The sequence below is a fragment of the Idiotropiscis lumnitzeri genome, chromosome 15, assembly GCF_059441095.1.
Source record: "Idiotropiscis lumnitzeri isolate Australia: NSW breed Sydney's pygmy pipehorse chromosome 15, RoL_Ilum_1.0, whole genome shotgun sequence".
NCBI lineage: Eukaryota > Metazoa > Chordata > Actinopteri > Syngnathiformes > Syngnathidae > Idiotropiscis > Idiotropiscis lumnitzeri.
In genome coordinates this window covers 5,490,584-5,514,036 of record NC_142405.1, presented here as the reverse complement: position 1 = coordinate 5,514,036, position 23,453 = coordinate 5,490,584, and the positions used below count along the sequence as shown (strand labels likewise).

The following is a 23,453-nucleotide window of genomic DNA, read 5'->3' as shown; positions in this document are numbered from 1 at the left end:
CTGGTTTCATTTCAGGAAGCAAAAAAAAAAAAAAAAAAGCTAACTCGCCGCGTTTGGCCACAGCGCTGCCACAATGCCGTTTTTAACTGTTGATCAAACATTTCACAGCAATCGCGCAAGGAGCCAAATGACGTCTTGTATGGAGTGAACGGACGTCAAAGAGCAGTCGTCTCCTTTCGGTTTTTAGACCACAAATGATGGACTGGACGGTGAGCAGCCGGGCCCTGGTGTGGTGCATTTTGCTTTCCTACGTCGCTCTGCCACTCCAGGTAAGAACTAGCTGACGTTTGAGTTCACAAATTGTCTCGATGCAGCATTGCTAAGATTGTCTTGGAAGTGAAAAAAATTCTAGGTCAAAGTGAATCTTGGTTATTAGCTTGACAGCAGCGTGCTATTGTGAGCTTCTTTTCCTGCAGCACATGAGCTTGGCAGCTGACGAATAAACGTAGAATGGCGGATTTGATAACGTCGAAGTTAATTTGTTTATCCATGAGTGACAGTTATGGTCATGTGTTGTTGGTAGGGAAAACATGACACGTCGATTGACACTATTCATGCTAACATGTTATTGTTGTAATAGTATATCAAAGCAGCGTGCCTTTTTTGTTATCGTCCATGTTGATTCAATCATGTTTTGCATCCTCCACTCGCCCCAATAAACTCCAGTCCAGCTGTGATGTGAATTTTGATCGCAGGAAGCACATCGTGTATGATGGAGACACTGTATAATAAGCAAAGAAAACTTGCTAACTTGCTAGAGAAGCCCAAAGTGTCGTCTAATGCTGTAGTGTTTGATTATATCACAGCAGAGGAAGTATCAACATGACTTCATGTTTTTAGAGGCCATCAAACTTTGCCACAGGAAGTCACGAAACCAGATCACCACTTAATTTTAGTTGCAGCACTTGTTCTCGCGAATTTATTGGTTAATTTGCATTTCACAAAGTATATTGATTTAAAGTCAAACTAATGTTACTGTTGTGCAGCCGGCTGGAATAGCATGTCCGCCTCACCAGAACGCTCGGGTTTGAATCTTGCCTCTGGCCCCATTTGTGTGGAATGAACTTGTTCTCGCCATGCAGGTTTTCTCCAGAAGCTTCTTCACATATTCTAAAAATCATGCATTTTAGGTTCGTAGGAAACTGTTAAGGCATTTTTCCACTTTTTGGTTTGCACAGCGCCCAATATGGGGTTAGGGTGTACGGATGGCAGCAGCATGGCACAAGCTTGCTCATATTTGCTGCTGGTTGCTAAGCGACCAAACAGGAAGTAGCCTGGTGCCTTTCCCCACTGGTTTGGAGGTAAAGTAGGCTACTGCTCATCAATGAAATCCAAACTTCTCACTATGACAACCCCAGTGTGACATTTTTCAATTCGGGCACACCTGGCATGACTAAACTTTTCCATTTTCTTCACCTTGTATCTTAAAAATCTCATATTTAAAAAAAAATGAATATTACAATTGTGTTGTAGTTCATTTGACTCTCATAAACTTTTTTTCAATTCTTGTTAAATGACAACCTTGAAGGGCATTTGAAAAAAGCTGAAAATGCTATTTTTGTTTTTTTTTCTTAGCATAATTCTCCTGGTGCACACCATGCAGCGTTAGCTTAAATCATCTTCAGTCGACAAGCGACTTTAGCGAAGCAGATGAATAAATTGGACAAATTTAAACTAGCGGTAGCTTTATCGTTCTGCCTTGATCTTTGACCCAGCACCAACTTTTCACCATTTTTGTTTCACAACGCTCAAATAATCAATATAGCGCTCCGTTGTTGGTCGCCTCTTCCTGGTCACTGTGGCCTTCTATCCATCCACATCACGCCAACGCGGGCTGCTTTTGGTCCCAAATAAGTTGTGGTCTTGTGCTATCTTATCACAGCTGCAGATTGGCTGTTCGTGCCCGTGTGGGGGTCCGACACGTGACCCACACCCGCTGACACACCACCACGCTCTTGATAAACACACACACACACACACACACGCAGGCCACCATGTTTAACGTGTGCTTCAACAAATATGTGGCGAAAATGTGCAAAGCGGTGCACTTCATGAAAACGCGGATAAGTCGATCACTTATGTGTGTCTCCAAAGTTGTGTTAAATATTTGCAGCTTGAATATCTGCCTCGCGTTGGTGTGTGGTGGGAACTTGAAGCTAAACAGCCTGGGGATGCTCTCATCTTTGCACAGCCTCGGAGGGAAACAGACAATTAGTGTGTTGGTGTGCAGGTCTGAAATGGAGCACTTGGTTTTGTCCTCGGTTCAGGATGCTTGGCGATGCAGCTGGTGCAACGCGGCGACACTTCATCCCCGCTGAGAACACCGACGAGAGTGCTTGCGCTAAAAGTCTGGCCCGGCTCCAGAGGGGAAACTGAAAATCCTGGCCGCTGGAGCCGCCCAGTTCTCCAATCTTATGAAATCCTCTTACACAAGAAATTCAGAAGAGAAAAAAAGTTTTTGCATCATGACTAAAAGCAGATGTCCTTTGATGATTTATATTATCTGCACTGCGTAAAAAAATTGAGGAAACAGAATAATGTGAGGTCCGTATTTGCCCGCACAGTGGGAGCAGTCGCAGGTGCACGATGTTGACTCAAATGTTTGACGAGGATGTAAGATTACAGAAGCATCTTTCATAGCAATAAAAATGAAATGCCAAGATGAGTCTTAGCAATTATAGTTGAGTAATCTGCATTCTATGCAAGTGGTTGTTTGCGTTAAACATCAGGTTAGGGTTGACCACGACAATTGGATCATGACAACTGGACTCTTGTTGGTTGAATTAGTTGTTTTCTTTTTGTTTTTTTATGAGAGCATTCCAAAATGACAGGTGCAATTATGCTAACAATACGTTGTCATCTGGATGACGCGTGAGTGGGATGCCTGGTCACATGTTGCTTTTGTCTGCGGAGGCCACATTGCATCTTTGTGATTCTAGTGGCTTCAGGCAAACGGTGTGATGTATTTTTAGAAAATTCAAGAAAACAAACAAAAACCAAAAATCCAGAACGCGATTGTGGCAATCCCCACAAGTTTTTTTTTTCAGTGCCCTAAAACATAATTGAGGAATAAATGACAAAATGCATGGAACATAAAAGTTATAGGTCACGTTAAGGGTGAATAAAGTTTTGAAATTAAAAAAAAAAAACTTGCCCTAATTTTCATATCATATATTGTGATTTTGTGCTTTTGTGAATCACAAACGGACGGCTTCATAATCTCAGGGGCGGAGCTACACAGTGGCCATAGCCAGCCCTTGTCACACTCTGGCCACGCCCACACCTCAGGGAAAATTGTCATATTTGTGATCTTTCTACTCTAAATCACTCCAAATGATTCCTTTCACACCCCAGCAAACGAACACCAAGGCCGAGATGTCATTTTTTTGATCGTACCATCCATAGTCGTAGCTTCATCAAATAAAATAAGCTGCTGAGATATTTGATGGGGAGTCTCTTGGCCTGATTCTGGTTTCACTCGCACCGCCGGGAATGTGGCTTCAAGATGTCCCCGTTGTTGGAGGCGCTTTTATCGCCGTTAATTACACTTAACAATGTGCTTTGTTCCAAGCTATTTATGATCGGCGAACTGATTTTACTTCCCCCCCCCCCTCCTTTCATCTTTTCAGGTGTTTTGTAACGCCAGCACGGTTTCGCTCCCTGAAAGCTTGCTTTTTGTGTCCACCCTGGACGGAAACCTGCATGCTGTGAGCAAAAAATCTGGGGCCATCAAATGGACGCTGAAAGAAGGCAAGTTGTCGTTTGTGGAGTCTAATGATAATCTTTGTTTGTGCTCACCGGAGATAAAACACGTGAATGTCCAAAAATTGACTTTTTTGGCGTTGATGGAAAAAAAAAAAAAGTTTCCAGGATTACAGCGGGTGTGTTTGGTCTGCACTTAAGTAATGCTGCGAGATCTTCTGTTGACTCGGTGAAACGTGTGTAATGATTAACCCGAGAGAGGGGCAAATAACGCCCGCGCCGCAGTCAAGGTCAAAGTGGGCCCACATGGCGCGGTTCTGCTCTTGCGGAGGCCCAGCACGCTCAGCACTTGGTATAGATAAGATAGACCTCGGGAGATAGACGTGTTGTCGTCGTAGTCGTTGTTGTTGTTGTGCTCCGACACCGTCAAATTCATGGACTCCTTAAGACTGAATGCAATTTTTTTACCTTTGATTTGTTGCCATCGCAAAATATTGTGGAACTGTATTTAAAATCTGCTTCTTAAGTTAATTATTGCTATTAGTGAAAGGTGACAATAAAGGACTGAGTGGTAACAATCCAGCGTAATACGGTAATGTGCGCTTAATGAGTGTTGGCGTCACACTTTTAATAATAATAACTGTCACACAATTGGAAAAATAGTTTAATGACTGTCGTAAGTGTGACAAGAAGTCCAGCTGTGAATTGGTGCCGGAGACGCATATAAACGGAATTCTTTTGACTTATGACTTTTTTGGGGGGGTTGTGAGCTTGAAGGCCTCAGCCAGTCCTAGTTGAAATTTGTGTTAAAAAAAATAAATATGAAACTAAGACACGCATGGTGTATTTGATTTAAAAATTTGGCTTTCAAAAGTCTGTTAGCTTAATGCTAAGCCACAATGCAAAATCCCATAGACATGCTAATGAAACTAGCTTCAATATAACACAACAATGCTTACGGGTGACTCATTGGTGAAAAACAACTTTATCATTAACAATTTTTATTTCCCGTTGTCATTTGTCCCGCGATCTAATCCACCCAAATTCTCGTAGTTTTTAAAAAATGAAGCACCAAGATTGTAAGCACCACTCCACGTCGTCCCAAGCGTCACATCTGTTTTGCTTTCTCTGGCGGATCTTTTGAATACATTGACAAGCGCTGCGCCAGTGATTCACGCGCACAAGTCGCGTTTAACGTTAAATCCGCACGAGCGGGCGGGAAGCAAAAATCCTCAGCGGCGCTCGATGACGAATCGGCTCACTCCCACCGTCGCACCGGTTGGAGGGGACTTTGCTGGAAATCGTTGTTGCTTTTAACCCCCCCCTCTGCAATTCCAGTCCATGAATAGTGACACTTGTTTCACCAAACAGTTTTTCGACCACCCTCAGGTCATCTGACACCGTCCCACACACGCGCACACAAACACACACACACACACACACACACACACGTTTGTTGACGCCTTCAGGCTCCGCTAAAGAATCAGCACCATCTGGTCCACATGCTCTGTTCACTCTAGAAATGAGCAAAATGTTTTTTGTTTTTTTTTTAATTACAAAAATTAGAGGATGACAGTCATCTCAAACCTTGGAGATGGGTGACAGTTGACCCAAACCAAAACGCTACGCTTAACAGAAGCAACTGCGCCCGACGCGACGACTGGTGCTGAAACACAAACGGTGTAAGGAGAGGAAGGACAAATCAAACGTCGCTGGCAGTTAATCCTCGGGTGGTGGCTGAAATGGAATTTAAGGCGGCAAACTTTGGAGGTTCCTACTTTGGAACGCTCGCCCGCGATTGGCTGGCAACCAGTCCAAGGTGTCGTCCGCCTTTTTGCGGAGTCAAGTCAGCGGGGATAGTCTCCAGCACATTTTGGAGGTTCCACTCTTTCATGAGGTTTCTATATGACGCTTTATTTTTATTTCTATCGAGAAATTCCAGATTCATTTGAGCTCATTTGAATTTGTTGTGGTTGAATATTCTCGCTCTACAACTAGCGGTCATTGTGCTGCTTTCTGCTTTTGTCTCTCTTGAATGGCAACTTGGCGCTCAGCTGACTCATTTTCTGTCCTTACAGATCCAGTTCTTCAGGTCCCCACGCATGTTGCAGAGTACGTAGTTGCACATGAACAGCGCTGAAATAATTTTGCAACATTTCAATGTATCTTTAAAGTTAGCTGCTGTTCATTATGTCACATTTTTTGTTGTTGTTTTTTCTCACCGTAACTTCCAGGCCGGCCTTTTTGCCCGACCCCAATGATGGCAGTCTGTATTCCCTGGGTGGAAAGAACAACGAAGGCCTCACGGTAAGAGGAAATGACCTGAGCACAAACGGCGTTCTCTCTCTTCTCCCTCTCTCTCTCGTATGATGTCATCAAATCATTAGAGCGTTGCGCTGCGCTCATGTTTATTCATTGTTCTCAAAACAGAAATTACCATTCACTATTCCTGAGTTGGTGCAAGCGTCTCCCTGCCGCAGTTCTGATGGGATCCTTTACATGGGTAAGGCTGATTGATAGAATCTTTTTGTCCCAACCCAGACTTTTAAAAAGTACAATCAATGAACGATGATGAGAAGTCCACGTAAGGAAATAATCGAGTATCATGTCCATCCTTGGTGACGGTGGTTAATGATTGCGTGTGTGTGTGTGTGTGTGTGCGTGCTCAGGTAAGAAGCAGGACCTGTGGCACGTGGTGGACCTGTTGACTGGCGAGAAGCAGCAGACGCTGACGTCGTCCTTTGCCGACATGCTGTGCCCGTCCTCATCTCTGCTGTATCTGGGACGCACAGGTGAACAAAACAAACAGATCTAATGAAACTAGTTGACGTTTTTTCGGACGTCTAATTTCATTGATAGTCATTAAGTTTCATGCAATTGTTGATTCACATTTTGTTTCATTTATTTTTTTTTTTTTTTGTAAAGCAACATTTCCGGTTCACAAACAATCTCACAAAGTGGGAAAAAAATTGTGTTGTCAAAAAAAACAAAAAAAACCCTTGAGAAAATAAAATAAATAAATAAAAAATAATGAAATAAACTCACTTTTATGCAGCTTTAAAAGTCCCTTTAAGGTGTTACATCACAGGCAAAAAAAGGGCTTATTGATATTTTGGTGTCCAGTTTGACACCTGACACCACCTATTCAAAAGTTTCATTTTTCGACTCACTTTTATGCATTGACATCCTGAAATTGAAACTGGGCACTTTCCGGCATCCCATGTCTGACTTTTGTCCATGTTACGTAAGCCACTTTTGTTGTCTTTTCAAAGCGAGTACAGCCTCATGATTTGCGTCCCCTGTTTTTAAGAATACACCATCACCATGTATGACACCAAAAGCCGAGAGTTGCGCTGGAACGCCACGTATTCGGACTACGCCTCCACCCTTCCCGATGACGACACCAAATATAGTAAGTCGACCCGGCCGCGTTGGCTGTGCCGTGACTTGATCTGACTGCTAATGGGCCGACCTTGCAGAGATGGCCCATTTTGTGTCGAACGGCGACGGCCTGGTGGTGACGGTGGACAGCGAATCGGGCGACGTCCAGTGGGTGCAAAACTACAACTCGCCAGTGGTGGCCATGTACATCTGGCAGCGTGAGGGCCTCCGCAAAGTCGCCCACACAAACGTTGCCGTGGAAACGCTGCGCTATCTTACCTTCATGTCTGGGGAGGTGGGCCGCATCACTCAGTGGAAGTATCCCTTTCCCAAGGAAAAGAAGCCGGACAATAAGTTAATGTAAGCATGGCTTTCATTTTCAGAATGTTGCTCGCTTCCCTGTATCCTGTTGTGCAGCTGTTTCATCCCCAGCTGCGTCAAATCTTTTTCTTTTCTTATGTTTTACCGTTTCAGGGCCACTTTGTATGTGGGTAAATATTCCACCAGCTTGTATGCGTCTCCCTCCCTGGTGCATGATGGAGTCACAGTAGTGGTGAGTGACTCTCGTGTTGTTAACGGCTGCGTATTCAAACGTGAACATTTATTACACGTCTATAAGCGTACACGAGCGTCACTTTTTATGAATGTGATGAAAAAATATCGAAGAACACTCTTTAGCCTCAAAATCTGGATTCCTGACATATTTGTTTGCATGCGCAGCCTCGAGGAAGCACCTTCCCCATGCTGGAAGGTCCCGACAGGCAGGACGAGGACGAAGAGTGCGTCATCACGCCGAGCACCAGCGTCAAGTTCAACTCGGCGCTGCGCGAGCGCAACCGCATCAACTACATGCGCAGCTACCTGCTGCTCATCGGTACGATCGATGTCTTTGTATATTCGGCAAAGAGCGTAGCGTTTGCAGTTTCAAAAACACCAGAGACTCACTTTTAAGGTCATCACGAGACGCCTCCTGAAGCTCACAACAAGATCCTGGAAAGATTCCCTGATAGCTTTCCTCGTAACCAGGGCAACGTCATTCGACCGACGAGCAGCAAGAAATCTGACGAGGTGTGTTTGTGTGTGTTTGTGTGTCCCCACACTTTTTTTCAATTGCATTTTTGTTGTACCTAATGCTGTGGTCCTCAAGTCTTCATAATTATTTCTTGCTTTCTTCTATAGAACGTGAAAAATGTTGTCATCGACGACATTCCGCCTTCTCCTATGCCTGAAATATCAATCCAAGAACCCGGGCTCAGTGGTCGCTCTGTGCGCCCGGAGGCCTCTGTGGACTCCATGCTGAAAGACATGGCCACCATCATCTTTTCCACTTTCCTCCTGGCAGGCTGGGTGGCCTTTGTGATCACGTACCCCAAGGCAAGTGAAATACCGCCATCTGGTGGACGTTTAAAGACCTACAACGTGTTTGTTCTAAATCTACAGCTGCTATGTCCGGATTGTGTCGCACAGAAATGCCCCAGCAGGATGCCAGATTCCTGTCAGAAGAAGTGCGCCCTCTAGTGGAGCCTTACAACTCCAAAATAGATGTCAAGATAGAATCATTGTCTCTTCTATGATTGTTTGTACTGTTCGTAAAGTTGTTTTTTTCTTTTAATGATGAAGTATGGACTCTGTTTGACATTAGAGGCTGCAGTTCAACGACTTGGCATTTATTTTTTTTCCTCCTAGAGCTTTTTATGTCCTGTTTTGTTGCAGAGTGTCCACAAGCAGCAGCAGCTGCAACACCAAGAGTTCCAACGGCAGATGGAGGAACGGTTGGAGCTGCTGCAGAGGCAACAGCCCTTCCCCGCTGCGGACATGTCGCTCCCTCTAGTCCCGGACAGCGACTACCTGGAAGTGGCTCACGCTCGCTCGGAATGCTCCGACCACAGCAGCCCAAACGTCACCCCGCGTGCCTCTAACCACTCCAATCTGTCCGTTTCCGAGCTGGGCAGCTCTGCCAATGAACACGAGGATGGAGGTGAAGTCAAGATGCCGTTAATGAAGTCTCATTGTTTGTGTGACTGTATAAAAAGAGCGTCTTGTGTCTCATTAGAGGACGAATCCAACACGGTCCGAGTGGGCAACATAATGTTCCATCCTAAGCAAGTGTTGGGTCATGGTGCTGAGGGTACTATTGTCTACAAGTAAGTATCAACTAAACATGAGGATGTTGTTGGTTTTGTTGTTGGCCTGGGCTATTTAATCTGTCCAACCTCCACCAGGGGTCAATTTGACAACCGTCCAGTGGCGGTGAAAAGAATTCTCCCGGAGTGCTTCAGCTTCGCAGACCGGGAAGTCCAGCTGCTGCGGGAGTCGGACGAGCACCCGAACGTCATTCGATACTTCTGCACCGAGAGGGACCGCCAGTTCCAGTACATTGCCATCGAGCTGTGTGCTGCCTCGCTTCAAGAGGTGCACAATCGTTCATTCAGACATCAGTGATTATGGATGAGGGTGTGTGAAGGAATTTCTCTTTTTGGGGTTTGTCTAGTACGTGGAGATGAAAGATTTTGACCGTCACGGACTGGAGCCGATTATGCTGCTGCAGCAGGCCATGTCGGGACTGGCTCATCTGCATTCGCTCAACATTGGTGAATAGTTTGAAAATGGTTGCACTGCGTTAGCGACTACACTACACTGTTAACCCCCCCCCCCCCCCGCTTCAACTTTGACCTCTCCATGCAGTTCACCGGGACCTGAAACCCCACAACATCCTGGTGTCCATGCCCAACGCCCACGGTCGGGTCCGGGCCATGATCTCCGACTTTGGCCTCTGCAAGAAATTAGCAGTGGGCCGCCACAGTTTCAGCAGAAGGTCCGGCGTGCCGGGGACGGAGGGCTGGATCGCTCCCGAGGTTCTCAGCGAGGACTGCAAAGACAATCCGGTGAGTTCAAAGTCGAGCGTTGCGATATAGCCGGAGCCTGTATATCGTCGATATGATGTATGACGTCGATCGCACGATAGGGTTAAACGGTGCAGTGCGGATATTCTGCATTTTTATTTTTTTTAATAAAAGATATTTATTGAAACCAGTATTTTTCCTTTTACTGAATTTTGGCTCCACATATATCGGTTATCGGCATCCTTGTCTCCTAATAATTGGTATCGTGAGGATAGCCTTGCCGCAACTACAGAAATCTTGTCGTTTCTTTTTGTCCACTTGTTCGGGAAATGGTTCACATTCTTCGCATTCCGTGAAAAGCAAGTTTTACAACCACGTATTTTTAATCGTATTTATTTGGCCACTGGATATTCGTTTTATTTCATTAATCGTTTATTCACTTGTGTGGTTTGTATAAAATAAATATAAAGAAAGAAAGAAATTTGCCACCTGCGTCGATGAATTGACAAAAGTGTGAGAGTGAAGACTTGTTTTTCTTTTTTTTTTTTTGCTCCAACTTTTTAAAAAAAAAAATGCCCCCTCTCGTTTAAGACCTGCGCCGTCGATATCTTCTCTGCCGGATGCGTGTTCTACTACGTGGTGTCTCAAGGTCGCCACCCTTTCGGCAAGTCCCTGCAGAGGCAAGCCAACATCCTTTTAGGAACATACAGCCTGGACCATCTGCAGACCGACAAACACGGTGAGGCCGAAAGCCAACTGTTAAATTTGCGGCAAGTCTTTGCGGAGATTTGTCAGCACCTGCGCGTTTGTGTCATCGGCTTGAACCAGGCGACATTGTAGCCCGAGACCTGATCGAGCAGATGTTGAGCACGGAGCCTCATCTGAGGCCCTCGGCCGAGTGTGTTCTCAAACACCCGTTCTTCTGGAGGCTGGAGAAGGAGCTGCAGTTCTTCCAGGTCTGTCTTGTTTGCTGATGACACTCAAAAGTCGCTTTCAGTCTTGAAATGCTTGCCGTCGCTCGCAGGATGTGAGCGACAGAATAGAGAAGGAGCCGCCGGAGGGAGCGATTGTGAGGCAGCTGGAGCGAGGAGGGCGGGCTGTGGTCAAGAGTGACTGGAGGGAGCACATCACAGTGCCGCTGCAGACGGGTAGGACACAAGTCTTGAATGCAAACGTTATCTTCCCGGAGGATTTGATCAATTTGTTTCAGTTGATTGCTAAGGGTGAGGTCGGTTTTGAAAGATGTCAAATGAGTCCATGCCGTTTGATGGCTCATTTGGCAAAAAGAATCAGCTTGAAAGCTTTTTGGGGATCTTGGAAAAATTGACCAAATTTCAAAACAGGGATGAAAAAAAAAACTTGTTTTGAAATCCCAAAATGTAAAATTGACAAAGGAAAAATAAAATATTAAAATTGTATTTGGTTAAATTAATATTTTGAAGCATGCGGCTCATACAGCAGTGTGGCTTTTTTTTTCTGTGGATTTTTCGTTCACCGGTAGGGGGCGCTCTATAGTTCAGATAATACGATAAAATGAATTTTAACGTTTTTCTGTACATGCAGTAAACAACATTTTTTTAACATAGAAAATTGTGGCTAGTCGACTGGTGCAGCTTGTATGGTTTTATTTTTTTTATTTTTTATTTTTTTAAGAGTTGCTGCGGCTTATATACAGGTGCACCGTATAATCCGGAAAATACGGTACTTTATAATAAATAATTTCATTATTAAAGCGCTCTATTGTATTGCAATCAATGATGTTTGTCATTGTGCGTTAGCATTAAGCTAGCGAAATTTCCCAGCTAAAGTTCCGTCATGGTTTTAAACACAGCGCGCAATGCTCACTGCTTACAGACCTGCGAAGGTTCCGTTCCTACAAAGGCGGCTCAGTCAGAGACCTCCTCCGTGCAATGAGGAACAAGGTACGAGTGCGCTCGCCACGTTTCTGTGACTGCAGCATTGGAAAAGCGTGTCACTTGCGTTCTTTGAACAGAGGCATCATTACCGGGAGTTGCCCGCAGAGGTCCAGGAGACGCTGGGCTCCATCCCCGACGACTTTGTTTGCTACTTCACGTCCCGTTTCCCCCACTTGCTCATGCACACATACCTGGCCATGCGGACCTGCGCCACAGAGAGGTTTTTCTTGCCTTACTATTCTAAAATGGCAAAAATGGACCACCCGCCACAAAGCCAAAACGCATCAACAGACATGTCACAACCACACCAGTCCACACATGCGTCACAAGTGGAAGCGCAGGAGGGACGCGGCCCCGTTGGACCACACGAGCCCGCCGCTTCTTCTGAGCCGCCAGCCGAGACTGCCGAAGCGTCGCCGTCTGAGCTGCACTTTCCCACGCTTGCCTCGGAAGCGCCGACATCTCATCTCAGGTTAAACGGGTCCCGCTTGTCAGACGGCGGAGCTGCGTGAACGCCGTCGTCCGCCTCTCGCACAGAATTGGAGAGTTTCGCCTTAATGAGTGGTGGGCCCGTCGCAGAGTTTTGTGCCGGTGAGAACCAGGCCTGCAGTGCCTGGGAGCCGCTCGCCCAAAACAGCTGCTGCACCCTCCATTGAATAAGTGCCTTCTGGGTTAAATGCAACGGAACCATCCGCAAGTTTGATGACTAAAAAACTTGTTGGATTTTGTGTTGTAGCTGAACTGAGTTTTTCTTTTATTTTATTTTTTAAACATCAAGTCCAAAAATAGTATTTGTCCCAATAATGTCCTTATATTGTGGGACTTATTGGCGATTATTGTTGAACATGTGGGGTAGTTTTATTGTGCAATGTTGTATTTTGTAGTGAGTTTGTACACTGCCCAGATACTGTATGAATATTTTTATAGACTTGATCTATGTGGCAAATGTGCCTTTTTTTTTTAAAAAAAGAAAACAAGGTGTCACTGTGCTACATGGCTCAAGATGGTCCTAATTGACTATTGTAAATCTGCTCATTAATGCTGCTAGCGCTTCTCTTTCGTCAATCAAGACTGTTGTGCGGATGCACTACAAGTGGACTGTCTTCTGAAGTTTTCAGGATCGGAATACTGCAGGTATTTTTGGGGGGGGAATGATGTGATTATCTATTCAAGTGTGACACTTGAAGGTCAGTCTGCAGAGCGCTCATGCTTCGGAACGTTCCACATGTGTGTCAAAGTGAAGTTCATAACTTGCACATTAAATTCTATTTTGTTTTTTACTGAAATTGACTTTGTTGGCTCTCAGTTTAGACAATTTGAAGTTGTTGGATAGTCAGCTGTGATGTGTCATGGTTCTCTTGCCTGACACTTTGAGGCAGTGTTGGTTCTGTTCCAACTCAGTGATGGTATGCGGATTGTCTATCCATGTGATTGCCTGGCAACTTCTGCAGGCTGTTGTCTGCCTTTTTACCTGAAGTCTGTGACCTTGAGTAAATGTAAAATCTTCTCTACACTGCACAGATAATTTGCAGGTTTTAGTTCTTCGCACCAAATTGGCGGATGAAACAAATTTGAGAATCCATCTGAACAAAATGCATTGATTAAATCAGTCATGTATAGTTTATATGATGATTTTTAATATTCTTACCTGATTTAATAGATTTAATACTGGTACTCCTAAGTGGAAAAAAATGCATGACAAACATGGGTTGGGATCACTTGTGCTCAAAATATCAATTCGTTTGTACTATTTTTTTATAACGAATATTATGTAATTAAAAATTAGATCACAACTTTAATGCAACAAAAATTCCAGGATTATCGATAGTTTAAAATAAATCCCTGCTTCGCTTTTTATACTTTCAGATTCTTAATTTTGATTATTAAAATATTAGGTTCGAGCTTTTGAGTATATTTGGCACAAATACTTTCTTATTCATAACTCAGTGAGGAAATAATGAGTATCGCCATTATGTTATTTTGACCTACCTCGCCTGCCGTCGTTGTTTTGTGTTGTGACTTTAAGGACATGAAACTAAAATGGGACATTCCAGCATTTCGGGCTCCTAAATCACTTTCATTCGTCTGTTTTGGTCACCGCAGTAGTTATGTGCCGATGCTCAGCGCAATTTTATTAATTTCCGAACTTTCACTAACACTATGGCTCTTTGGGTCAAGCTAACTGTAGCCGCAGTTCTGTCTTTCTCATTTTACACATTCTCCGATTTTCGTCACATGCCCATTCTCGACAACAGACGAGATGGACATGGCGAGCCACTCAAGGACACCCTCCGCGATAGACTCGAACCAGCGGACAGTGTCGTGAAAAACGTCCGACCGTCTCGCTGCCTCTTGTCCCCGGAGAGTCGTTTCGACTGTGCCCGGGACCGACCGCTCAGTCGGCGGGAGTGTGAAGCACGTGCTTGCTGTTACTCCCCTCTCAACGACTCGTCAAAAGCTCCGTGGTGCTTCTACCCTCATTCGTACCCGGGCTACAAAATGGGCGTCCTCACGCCCACCCTGCGAGGTCAGTCTGCCACTTTGACCCGCGCCTCGCCCTCTTACCTGCCCCGCGATGTGGCCACTCTTCACCTGGAAGAAAGTCGAGAATCTGAAGGCTACTTGCGCCTCACTGTGAGGAACCAACCGCCGTATGACAATTGAATAATTTCATTTTAACTAAATATCTGCGTTGTGTGTAGTTGAAGGATCGATGGTCGGAGCGATATGAAGTCGAACTCCCAGGCGGAGCCCCTCAGGGCAAAATTAGTCCCCAAGATAAGATGTACAGCATTGAGTACCAGTCCAACCCATTTGGATTCATTGTGAGGCGTACATCCAATGGAAGGGTCATGTGAGTATGGAAAGCCGCACAAAATGTTGTTTGGGTGAGAAACGAGGTTCAAATGGGCTCAACTTTTACTAACCGCTATTAAATTTGAACGGTTCTTGTAGGTTCTTGCATATTTATTTTTTGCGATTTTTTTTTTTCCTGACACTTACTAGTATTTGTAACTAGGGCTAGGTATCAATTCAAATTACCCAAATCGATTTGATACACTAGGACCTGATTTGATTTTCGATTCATTTTGATTGATTTTTGGTTCAATCAAGGATTTAACGCAATATCCAATTTTCCTTTTGCATGAAAGGCATTCTCAGAAGAACCAATGCTGCAATTAGTACAAACTGCTTGCAAGGTGCATTAGTAAAAATAATAATATTTTCACCAAGAATTGAAAGCAATGCAGTTAAATTAATCATGTATGTTTTATTTAACATCACCTGATATAAAAAAAAATACATCATTTAGTTTTTTATTTACTTTTTTTTTTTTTAATCCATTCCTGTAACTGTTCATAATTTCCTCCCCCACCAGGTCCCGCTTCTTTATGCTCATCATCATTATTCTAATGCACTTCTCATTCCCGCATGTAGCATGAATAGCACGGTGGCTCCTCTGCTTTTTGCCGACCAGTACCTGCAGCTCTCCACCACTCTGGCCTCCTCGCTGGTGTCAGGCCTCGGGGAGCATTACACGTCTCTCCGTTTGGACCTTAACTGGACCTCTCTGACTCTCTGGAACCGGGACATGGCTCCTCATGTGAGTATGCTAGACTCATTTCCTATCAAAAGAGTATGGTTACAAATCTGGATACGATCTTGCCAGAGATAATCATCATAGAAAGTGCTCAGTGCAGTGATGGAGTGCCTCGACAGTATACGGCAACATTGGAATTAAATTCATTGTGGCTCATATTTGTTTGAAGCATCTCTGTTTTCTCCCATCCATTTTGCTCTTGAAAATCCTGACAGTTTACCGTAATCTCTTTTCTCCAGGCTGGTGCAAATTTATACGGCTCGCACCCATTCTATGTGGTACAAGAGGGGGACGGACTGGCACACGGGGTGTTCCTTCTCAACAGCAATGCCATCGGTGATGACTTTGTTCAACAAGAGCTACTTTTCAAACCGACTCCTTAATGTCTATGTGTGTCCGCGTGTGTGTTTCCAGAAGTGATCTTGCAGCCCCTGCCGGCTCTCACGTGGTTATCCACCGGCGGAATCCTAGACCTGTACATTTTCATTGGTCCCGACGCTCAGACGGTTATACGTCAATACCTGCAAGTTATCGGTACGCGACGCCAAGTCGGCAGCGTCTGGCCGCAAATAAATGTTTTAAAGGATGAACATTGAAAGGTATTCTTCGGTAGGTTATCCCATGATGCCTCCCTATTGGTCACTTGGCTTCCACCTGTGTCGATGGGGCTATAAAAGCGCTAATATCACCCGGCAGGTGGCTCAGCGGATGCACGATGCGAACTTGCCCATGGTAAGTTCATGTTGTTGTTATGTTACATTTTGCTTTCACATGTTTTTTTTCGACTGGACAAATTTAGCAGGTGCGATTAATAAATAATTAAATAATTAATTAGTGTTTTATATTCAAGCATTATGATTTTTCAAAAGTACTGTTTTATCGCTGCCATTAAAAAAGGTTTTATTTCCGTTTTTCTTTTTTCAGAAACTAAGACAACAATTAATAATTACAATTTGATTATACTTAATTGTGTCTCCACAAAAAAGCCAAATGAATAATAATTTAATTATAGATGTTGACGGTGTTGTCTTAGAAATCAAACGTATCACTAATGAAATTAATGAAGCAATGGTTAGCGCCTTTTTTTGTTGTTGTTGTTAAGGACGTGCAGTGGAATGACCTGGATTACGCAAATAAAGGCCGAATCTTCACCAATGACCCGTTGCGATTCGGGGACCTTCCGCAGATGGTTGAGGAATTTCACCAAAGAGGCTTGAAATACGTTCTCATCATGGTGGGTGACATTTTCAACCATGTAGTAACCATTTATCCCCAGCAGGTGGCGATATGACACTTCCTAAAATGTGTGGATTGTGATCCTCTTCAGGATCCTGGCATCAGCACAACGAGTCCTCCAGGAACGTACCGCCCCTTCGATGATGGACTCAAACGAGACGTATTCATCAAAAATGCCACCGGTCAACTCTTAATCGGCAAGGTTAGATTTCAATGTCTTGAATGTAGCACGTGGGAAGAACTGTGACATAAACACGTTTCCTGTTTGTGTCATCAGGTTTGGCCTGGTGCGACGGCCTTCCCTGACTTTACCAACCCGGAGACCAGACAGTGGTGGCAAGACTGTATTGTGGATTTTTATTCGAAAGTACCAGTGGATGGATTATGGATTGTAAGAATATACGCACACAAACGCATACAAAAAAACTGAAACTGTTCTTAGGTGCGAATCTGATTATGAATGCTTGTTTTTCTCTATCTGCCTTGCGATTGGCTGACCACATTCGAATTCCACGCAGGACATGAACGAGCCAGCCAGTTTTGTTTCAGGCTCACTGGAAGGTTGTCCCGACACGGAGCTTGACAACCCGCCATACACTCCCAGTAAGTCTGCATCACTCCTCCCCTTATATGGTCATGTACTTGCTATAGCAATATAATATATAGATCTCTACAAAACAGTATATAAAATACTGTCTATGATCTAAAGCACTTTAACGTGTTGCTCATGTTTATGGTAAATATTTGTGTGTGTGTGCCAAACAGGGGTGGTCGAAGGCCGCTTGAGCGCGTTCACGCTTTGTATGTCGGCTCAGCAAAATCTGTCCACTCACTACAACCTGCACAACATGTACGGACTGACTGAAGCTTTTGCCACACACAGGTTGGTTCAAATTAGCTCAAAGCGTTGCGCCGCAATATCATCGCTTGCACCCTCGCGATCGTTTTGATAAGCCACCGTCTTTTCGGGCTTTTTTTCGAAGGAGGTCCTCTGATTTAAGGAAATGAGCTATGTGTGTTGCGGTCCAACAGTATCCGATTGTCGTTGGCAGTGCTCTGGCGAAAGCGCGAGAAGGCAAGAGGCCGTTTGTCCTGTCTCGCTCTTCCTTTCCAAGTATCGGACGCTTCTCCGGCGTGTGGACGGGAGATGTGAGGAGCAACTGGGAGCAACTTGGGTACTCCATCCCTTGTGAGTAGTCTTTGCAAAAATCGAGATGAACCATGGCTTGCTTCTCGAGACGCTCCAGATAGTAGCACTCTTGTGGCGTTCCACTGTGCTCATTTTCCCCCTCAGCCGTGCTGAAGTTGAGCCTCTTCGGGGTGCCGCTGGCCGGCGCCGACATCTGTGGCTTCGGAGGCGACACCACCGAGGAGTTGTGCGTGCGCTGGATGCAGCTCGGGGCCTTCTACCCGTTCATGAGGAACCATAACGATCGGCCATATGCGGTGAGATGCGCTCACACATCAAGACTGACGCACGCGTTCTCACGCCGCGTCCGAACGGTCGCCCTCATTAGCCGCAGGAGCCGTTCGTATTCGGAGAGAAGGCCCAGGCGGCCATGCGGAGCGCGCTGAATCTTCGTTACGCTCTTCTGCCGTTTCTCTACACGCTCTTCCATCACGCGCACACCTCTGGAGACACGGTGGCCAGGCCTCTCTTCATGGAGTAAGTCATGCTAACACACGCATGTTTCTGATAATGTTTTATATATTTATTTATTTATTTATGTTTCCGTTGTTGTGACTCTTAAAACTATCCAAGCTATAAAACAACCAAAACAAGACAGAGAAAGGCAAAACAGAAATTTGAAATACACACACACACACACACACGCACACAAAAAAAAAAGACTGGCGGCAAAATAGTCAGTTGTTTACCGAAATTCAATTAACCCACCTGTCCCTTTTTTGTGCTTTTAAAAATCAGATGCGCGGCCCTTGAGCACAAAAGTTAGCCTATACCGCTTGCTTACGTTTGTCATTTCAGGTTTCCCACTGACCCTCACTGTCAGGTCATAGACCGACAATTCCTCTGGGGGAGTTCTCTCCTCATCAGCCCGGTCTTGGAGGAGGGTGCGGCGGAGGTGACTGCCTACCTGCCTCCCGGGACTTGGTACAACCTGCACAGTGTGAGCCGCGCGGCTTTTGATTCATCAATTGCACTCGCTTTTGCGTGATCACAGAAAGCAAAATGATGCGTTCGTTGTCAGGGTGAGCCGTCGTACAGCAGAGGCGAGTACCTGCTTCTGTCTGCCCCTCTGGACACCATTAACATCCACGTGAGGGAGGGGCACATTGTTCCCCAGCAGGTTGGTGGACCACTCTAACCATTTCACAACGCAAACTAAATTTTGGGGGGGATTAAGTGCCATAGTGTCGTTGCTAGCGCAGCATCTTTTTCTTGGTGGGTCAATACAGTTTTGGAGAGACTTTGCGATCCAATCAAATAAAACAGTTAATTTTACCAAAGCGCCATCTGCTGGTTGTGGTGTGGCACTGCTCTTAATGCAAAATTACCACTGAAAACAGCAATTGATGTATAACAACAAATACTGATTCAGAGAATTATTATTTTTAAATATTCTGACAGCGAGGTGGAAATTTGATGAAGGTCTGAAGAAGATTATTAGGAAAAGTGGGAGTGGTCAAAATATGCAGTGGAATTTGTTTTGAAGCCTTTTATCTGTGCTAAATTGTTGTGGTGTGCTGAACTGGTTTATCGGGGTTGTTTCCACTAAACATCAGTGAAATGTTTCTTTGAGAATTTCTTAAAGGTACAGTACAAATTAATTTGTCTTTTTTTCCTTATGGAGACAAAAAGAATATCAAAAATGGCTGCAGGAGCGACTGTAGCCCTTTTGGTGAAGTGACTACATAATTTGTGTTTTCTCTTGAAGGAGCCAGCTTTAACGACAACAGTGTCGCGTAGAAATCCCTTCCTCCTGACGGTGGCGCTGTCGGCGGCAGGCTCGGCCCATGGCGACTTGTTCTGGGATGACGGCGACAGCATCGATACCTTTGAAAAAGGAACTTATTCTTTGGTCATCTTCACTGCCGGGCAGGTAGGTCAAACTTGCAAGCTTGTATTGTCCAGAAAATAAATCTTTGCGACCTGATTTTCAGTCCCAGGTTGTGAGCGAGCCCATGCGGCTAAATGGAGCCCTGGATGGTCTCGTATTGCAAATAATGCGAGTGTTGGGCGTGCCGTCGCCGCCCCGATACGTGGTCGCCAACGGGGAGAAAGTGAAGGATTTTACGTACAACGCTGAGACAAAGGTGAGTGAGTGAACATGGAAAATATGAATGCAGACATTCGTGAAGACTAACTTTTGGGCTCTTGCAACAGGTTTTAAAAGTGAGCAGCTTGGCCTTGCCCATGTCAAAGCAGTTTACAGTTCAGTGGGCACTCTGATGCGACGCTTTTTTTTTTTTTACCCATGATGCCACTGGAGAGATGATTTTTTTTTTTGTTAGAGCAGCTTTCTTTGCTGTCTACTTTGTCACTGCTGCACTGGATAAAATGTTATGTAAATATGTATTTTTTTTAAGTATTTTTAATTTTAAGAGAGGAAGAAGGTATTCTAAATTGTATAGTATTTGCATAATTAGAAAAAGACATTTTATTTCCTTCTCAATTTCCTCATTAACGTTTTGATTGGCTCTGCAATATATGTTGATTTTTATAACTTTGTATAAAAATAGGACGTTGGACTTGAAAGTGAGGCGGAACAAAGATATGTAATAAAAATAAATCGCATATTTGCTCATAATTTTTGAAGATGGTGCATGCAAACATTCCATTTAGGGAGTCACCACAAGAGTTTAAAGACAGAAATAATAGAAAGCAGCTGTGGACTTTTAATGGTTACCAGAACTCAACGCTTTTGCCAGGAATTCAAACATCAACCACTAGTTACCATATTAATTGTGCAGCACAATTGACGGTAAATTGTTAAAAATTTCATGTTTAAATTCAAATTCATTAAGGATTTCTAAAGGAAACACTTATTTTCACATCACCTGCATTTATTCTTCTAATTCGATGTGAACGGACATCAAAGATACAACCCGGAATTGGAAGTCTTTTCCCTCCTCAAATAACATTGCAATAATTATTTTTATTGCAAAATAACACAATAAAAATGGGAAAACGTATTGCGTTATAATGCAATTAGTATTGCTAAATTTTGCATTATTGCAATATATTGAGTAATAACGCAATCTTAAGTATTCTTGATCTTGAGCTGTCCCGCCCGTTGCGGGGGTTCGTAAAAAGCATAGTTGGTTTTAAAAAAAAAACTAAACAAATAAACTTTGAGCTCCCGAAGATGACCAACTCTTGTTCAACTATTTCAAGTGAACAGGGTAGAAAATGCACAACAATAAATTCATTCAAATATTATTTTCCAAAGTAAAAACAGATGTTTGCAAATATAGTATTTTGATTAAACAAACGAGATAAGGCTGAAAAATTTTCAAGTTAAAGTCTATTAATCGAATATCGACATTATTTTGATGATCGATTAATTGTTGCGTCTTTGATCCGATTGAGTCAAACGGTCACAACGTAAGGCTCGCTTCTTCGGGCTTCCGGTTCCATTGCCTTTACTGCAAAGTTATCAAACTGAGCCAGCTCAAACGAGTGCGTCCCGATGGCAGCCCAGCCATTCTTTGGTGTCAGCACCACAGCGTTCTTCCACAATTGGTAACCGTTCAGCTTTCCCGACGCCAACGGGCCCTTAACGGTCAGCGACAACGTGTGCCATTCGCCCGCTTGTGTACCAGACCGTCCTTCAGCCAGAATCATTTGAGCAGCGAGGTCATTGGTGACTTTGTATGTTCCATCCGCAAAGACCCAGAAAAAAATTCCCTTGGCACTACGGATTGTGATCCCTCCATGATCAACCCTCGCTGCAATGAAAACTCCCCCGGTCTTTGCATGCTCCATAAAGACGTCACATTCGACATTCACATCCTGCCACGTTTCGTCACCGATAACGCTTATAGTCTGGGCTGCATCTGCTACCCAAGTGACGGGTCGGACAGTCAGAACCTGACGTAAAGTGAATACGTGAGGACCAGAATCTGTCACGTTGGTATAATATTCAAAAACCCCAGTCTGGTCAGCGAAGTTTGGAGCTTCTGAGAAGGGAGCTTCTCTGACATTAAAGTCGTCCTTGTAATCCTTCGGGAAGCGAGAGGACGCCGGTGGCTCTGGGTAGTTGCCTTTCTGTCCGGTCGTCATTGTGGTTACGGTGTAAAGCTCGTCTTCAGAAAGACTGAGGGTGAATTTTCCGTTCTTTAGCTTCAAAGGATTTAGTCGCTGAAAAAAAGTGGGCTTCGACGTTTTGAAGTTGAACTGCGACCGCCATAGTTGCAACTCTTTGACGGATGAAAAAGAGCCTTCTAGCTCAAAGGTTGCGTTTTGTGAGGTCACCGAGTACGGAGGAAGCGGAGGTCTTATGCACAATGAATGTTTATGGGTCATCGTTTCGATGATCACTGTCAGATTTCCTTTGCCGTCAGTCAAAGCCACGTAACTTCCGCCTTTTGCCAAATGTCCAACAGTCTTCAGGTAGGTCCATCCTGGCTTGGTGAACTGCGCGGTGTGAGCTGTAACCCAGATAGGCGACTCCACGACATAGTTGCCGCTCCACGGTTCGGCCGCTGTCATAAGGCCGTCTCTGCTAAATGGCAGCGCCTCATAGTAGCTGGCAACCAGATTCCAGCAAATGGTAGCAGTCATGAACCCGTTGATGTAGTTTTGGTTGAGAATGCGTGCCCAACAGCCTCCTCCGACATCATCGTTGAATGTGCTGTAGTCCTCAGAAGCCCACAGCGTCTTCCCGGTCTTCAGTGCCTCCATCACAGTAGTGGTGCCGGGGTAGTGGGCCCCTATCACATCGACGGCATCGCTGAGTTCCGGATCCTGCAGGAGAGCCTGCGTAATGGGCTCCCATAAGTTGTCACTGGCTATGATCCGGACACTCTCCAAGCCACTCTTGTCCAAAGTGTACCGCAACAGCTTGATATACGTGCTGTCAAAGTTCCGTTCGTTCCAAATGCCAATGTAGTCGATGTTGAGCTCGTGGAACTGCTTTGCGCCGAGAATCCACTTCACTACGTAGGCTGCAGTGATGTCTGGATAGTCGTAAGGCCACTGCTTGCCATGGCCGACCCAACCAGGAAAGGCCCAAGGCAAGCCAATAAGTGTGATGTTTGGGTTCCTCTTTTTCGCCTCTTTCATCAGCCACCATTCATATCCTCGGAAGTAGTTCTCATCATCCTCATAGTGCATGTGGGATGGCTCCGTCCCATCAGTAGTTTGAGCGTCTCCTCCTATCTCCACCTTAAGAATGTGCAAAGAGGCACCGAAATTTGGCTTGAAAAGGTAATCGAGGATCTGGCTTCGGTAGGGCTCCGCATAATTGACCAATAAACGCGTGGTCGCCCCTCCACCACTCAAACCTCCAATTCCATCAAAGACTTTCCCTAATCCCTTCGTGTCGTTCAGGAAATAGGTCTGTGAAAAGCAGGAAACCAAAAAGAAACTTGAAAATATTACAAGGGAAACCTGTATTTTGCACGCCATAGCACGACCGACCGTTTTGCTGTGATTCATGAAGTCATAACTTCCTGACCCGTATCATGTGATCTGTCGTCATCATTGCGGAAGCGCTGATTTTTTTAAGCAATATGTCGAATTGAAAATTATTGCAAATAGACCTTCAAAAAAACATACATAAACAAAAAATATTAAATGACCCAAATTAA

At 44.6% G+C, this 23,453-nt stretch overlaps 3 protein-coding genes across 3 annotated transcripts; 2 read left to right on the top strand and 1 right to left on the bottom strand.

The window, feature by feature from the left end:
* The first annotated feature begins 38 nt into the window (after nt 1-38).
* On the top strand, nt 39-12,799 carry ern1 (endoplasmic reticulum to nucleus signaling 1). Its single transcript, XM_088316578.1, has 22 exons — nt 39-269; nt 3,630-3,750; nt 5,781-5,814; nt 5,937-6,009; nt 6,133-6,205; nt 6,372-6,494; nt 7,013-7,114; nt 7,182-7,443; nt 7,558-7,636; nt 7,804-7,957; nt 8,036-8,151; nt 8,263-8,457; nt 8,797-9,061; nt 9,137-9,227; nt 9,306-9,495; nt 9,575-9,674; nt 9,769-9,968; nt 10,518-10,665; nt 10,755-10,882; nt 10,951-11,074; nt 11,781-11,848; nt 11,920-12,799. Exons 1-22 carry the CDS (start codon nt 195-197, stop codon nt 12,352-12,354), a joined length of 3,156 nt encoding a protein of 1,051 aa, XP_088172704.1. The 5' UTR covers nt 39-194; the 3' UTR covers nt 12,355-12,799.
* A 1,077-nt stretch (nt 12,800-13,876) lies between these two features.
* Nucleotides 13,877-20,670, top strand: gaa (alpha glucosidase). The gene is made up of 19 exons (XM_088316579.1): nt 13,877-14,476; nt 14,545-14,696; nt 15,281-15,446; nt 15,683-15,779; nt 15,858-15,977; nt 16,057-16,175; nt 16,546-16,677; nt 16,771-16,881; nt 16,957-17,070; nt 17,198-17,282; nt 17,445-17,562; nt 17,732-17,868; nt 17,974-18,125; nt 18,197-18,345; nt 18,667-18,808; nt 18,890-18,988; nt 19,577-19,741; nt 19,803-19,955; nt 20,026-20,670. The coding sequence occupies exons 1-19, from the start codon at nt 14,003-14,005 to the stop codon at nt 20,089-20,091; spliced, it is 2,751 nt and encodes a 916-aa protein (XP_088172705.1). The 5' UTR covers nt 13,877-14,002; the 3' UTR covers nt 20,092-20,670.
* Nucleotides 20,518-23,316, bottom strand: LOC148322448 (galactocerebrosidase-like). Its single transcript, XM_088316594.1, has one exon. It carries the CDS (start codon nt 23,299-23,301, stop codon nt 21,232-21,234), a length of 2,070 nt encoding a protein of 689 aa, XP_088172720.1. The 5' UTR covers nt 23,302-23,316; the 3' UTR covers nt 20,518-21,231.
* Nucleotides 23,317-23,453: the final 137 nt, after the last annotated feature.

Bases quoted from the DNA above. Each gene is read 5' to 3' on its own strand.
- ern1 (XM_088316578.1), top strand. From the start codon at position 195: ATGATGGACTGGACGGTGAGCAGCCGGGCCCTGGTGTGGTGCATTTTG. The intron at 6,495-7,012 runs GTGAACAAAACA...CCTGTTTTTAAG, and splicing joins GCTGTATCTGGGACGCACAG to AATACACCATCACCATGTAT. The intron at 7,115-7,181 runs GTAAGTCGACCC...CCGACCTTGCAG, and splicing joins CGATGACGACACCAAATATA to AGATGGCCCATTTTGTGTCG.
- gaa (XM_088316579.1), top strand. From the start codon at position 14,003: ATGGCTCTTTGGGTCAAGCTAACTGTAGCCGCAGTTCTGTCTTTCTCA. The intron at 15,447-15,682 runs GTGAGTATGCTA...TCTTTTCTCCAG, and splicing joins ACCGGGACATGGCTCCTCAT to GCTGGTGCAAATTTATACGG. The intron at 19,956-20,025 runs GTGAGTGAGTGA...CTCTTGCAACAG, and splicing joins CGTACAACGCTGAGACAAAG to GTTTTAAAAGTGAGCAGCTT.
- LOC148322448 (XM_088316594.1), bottom strand. From the start codon at position 23,301: ATGAATCACAGCAAAACGGTCGGTCGTGCTATGGCGTGCAAAATACAG.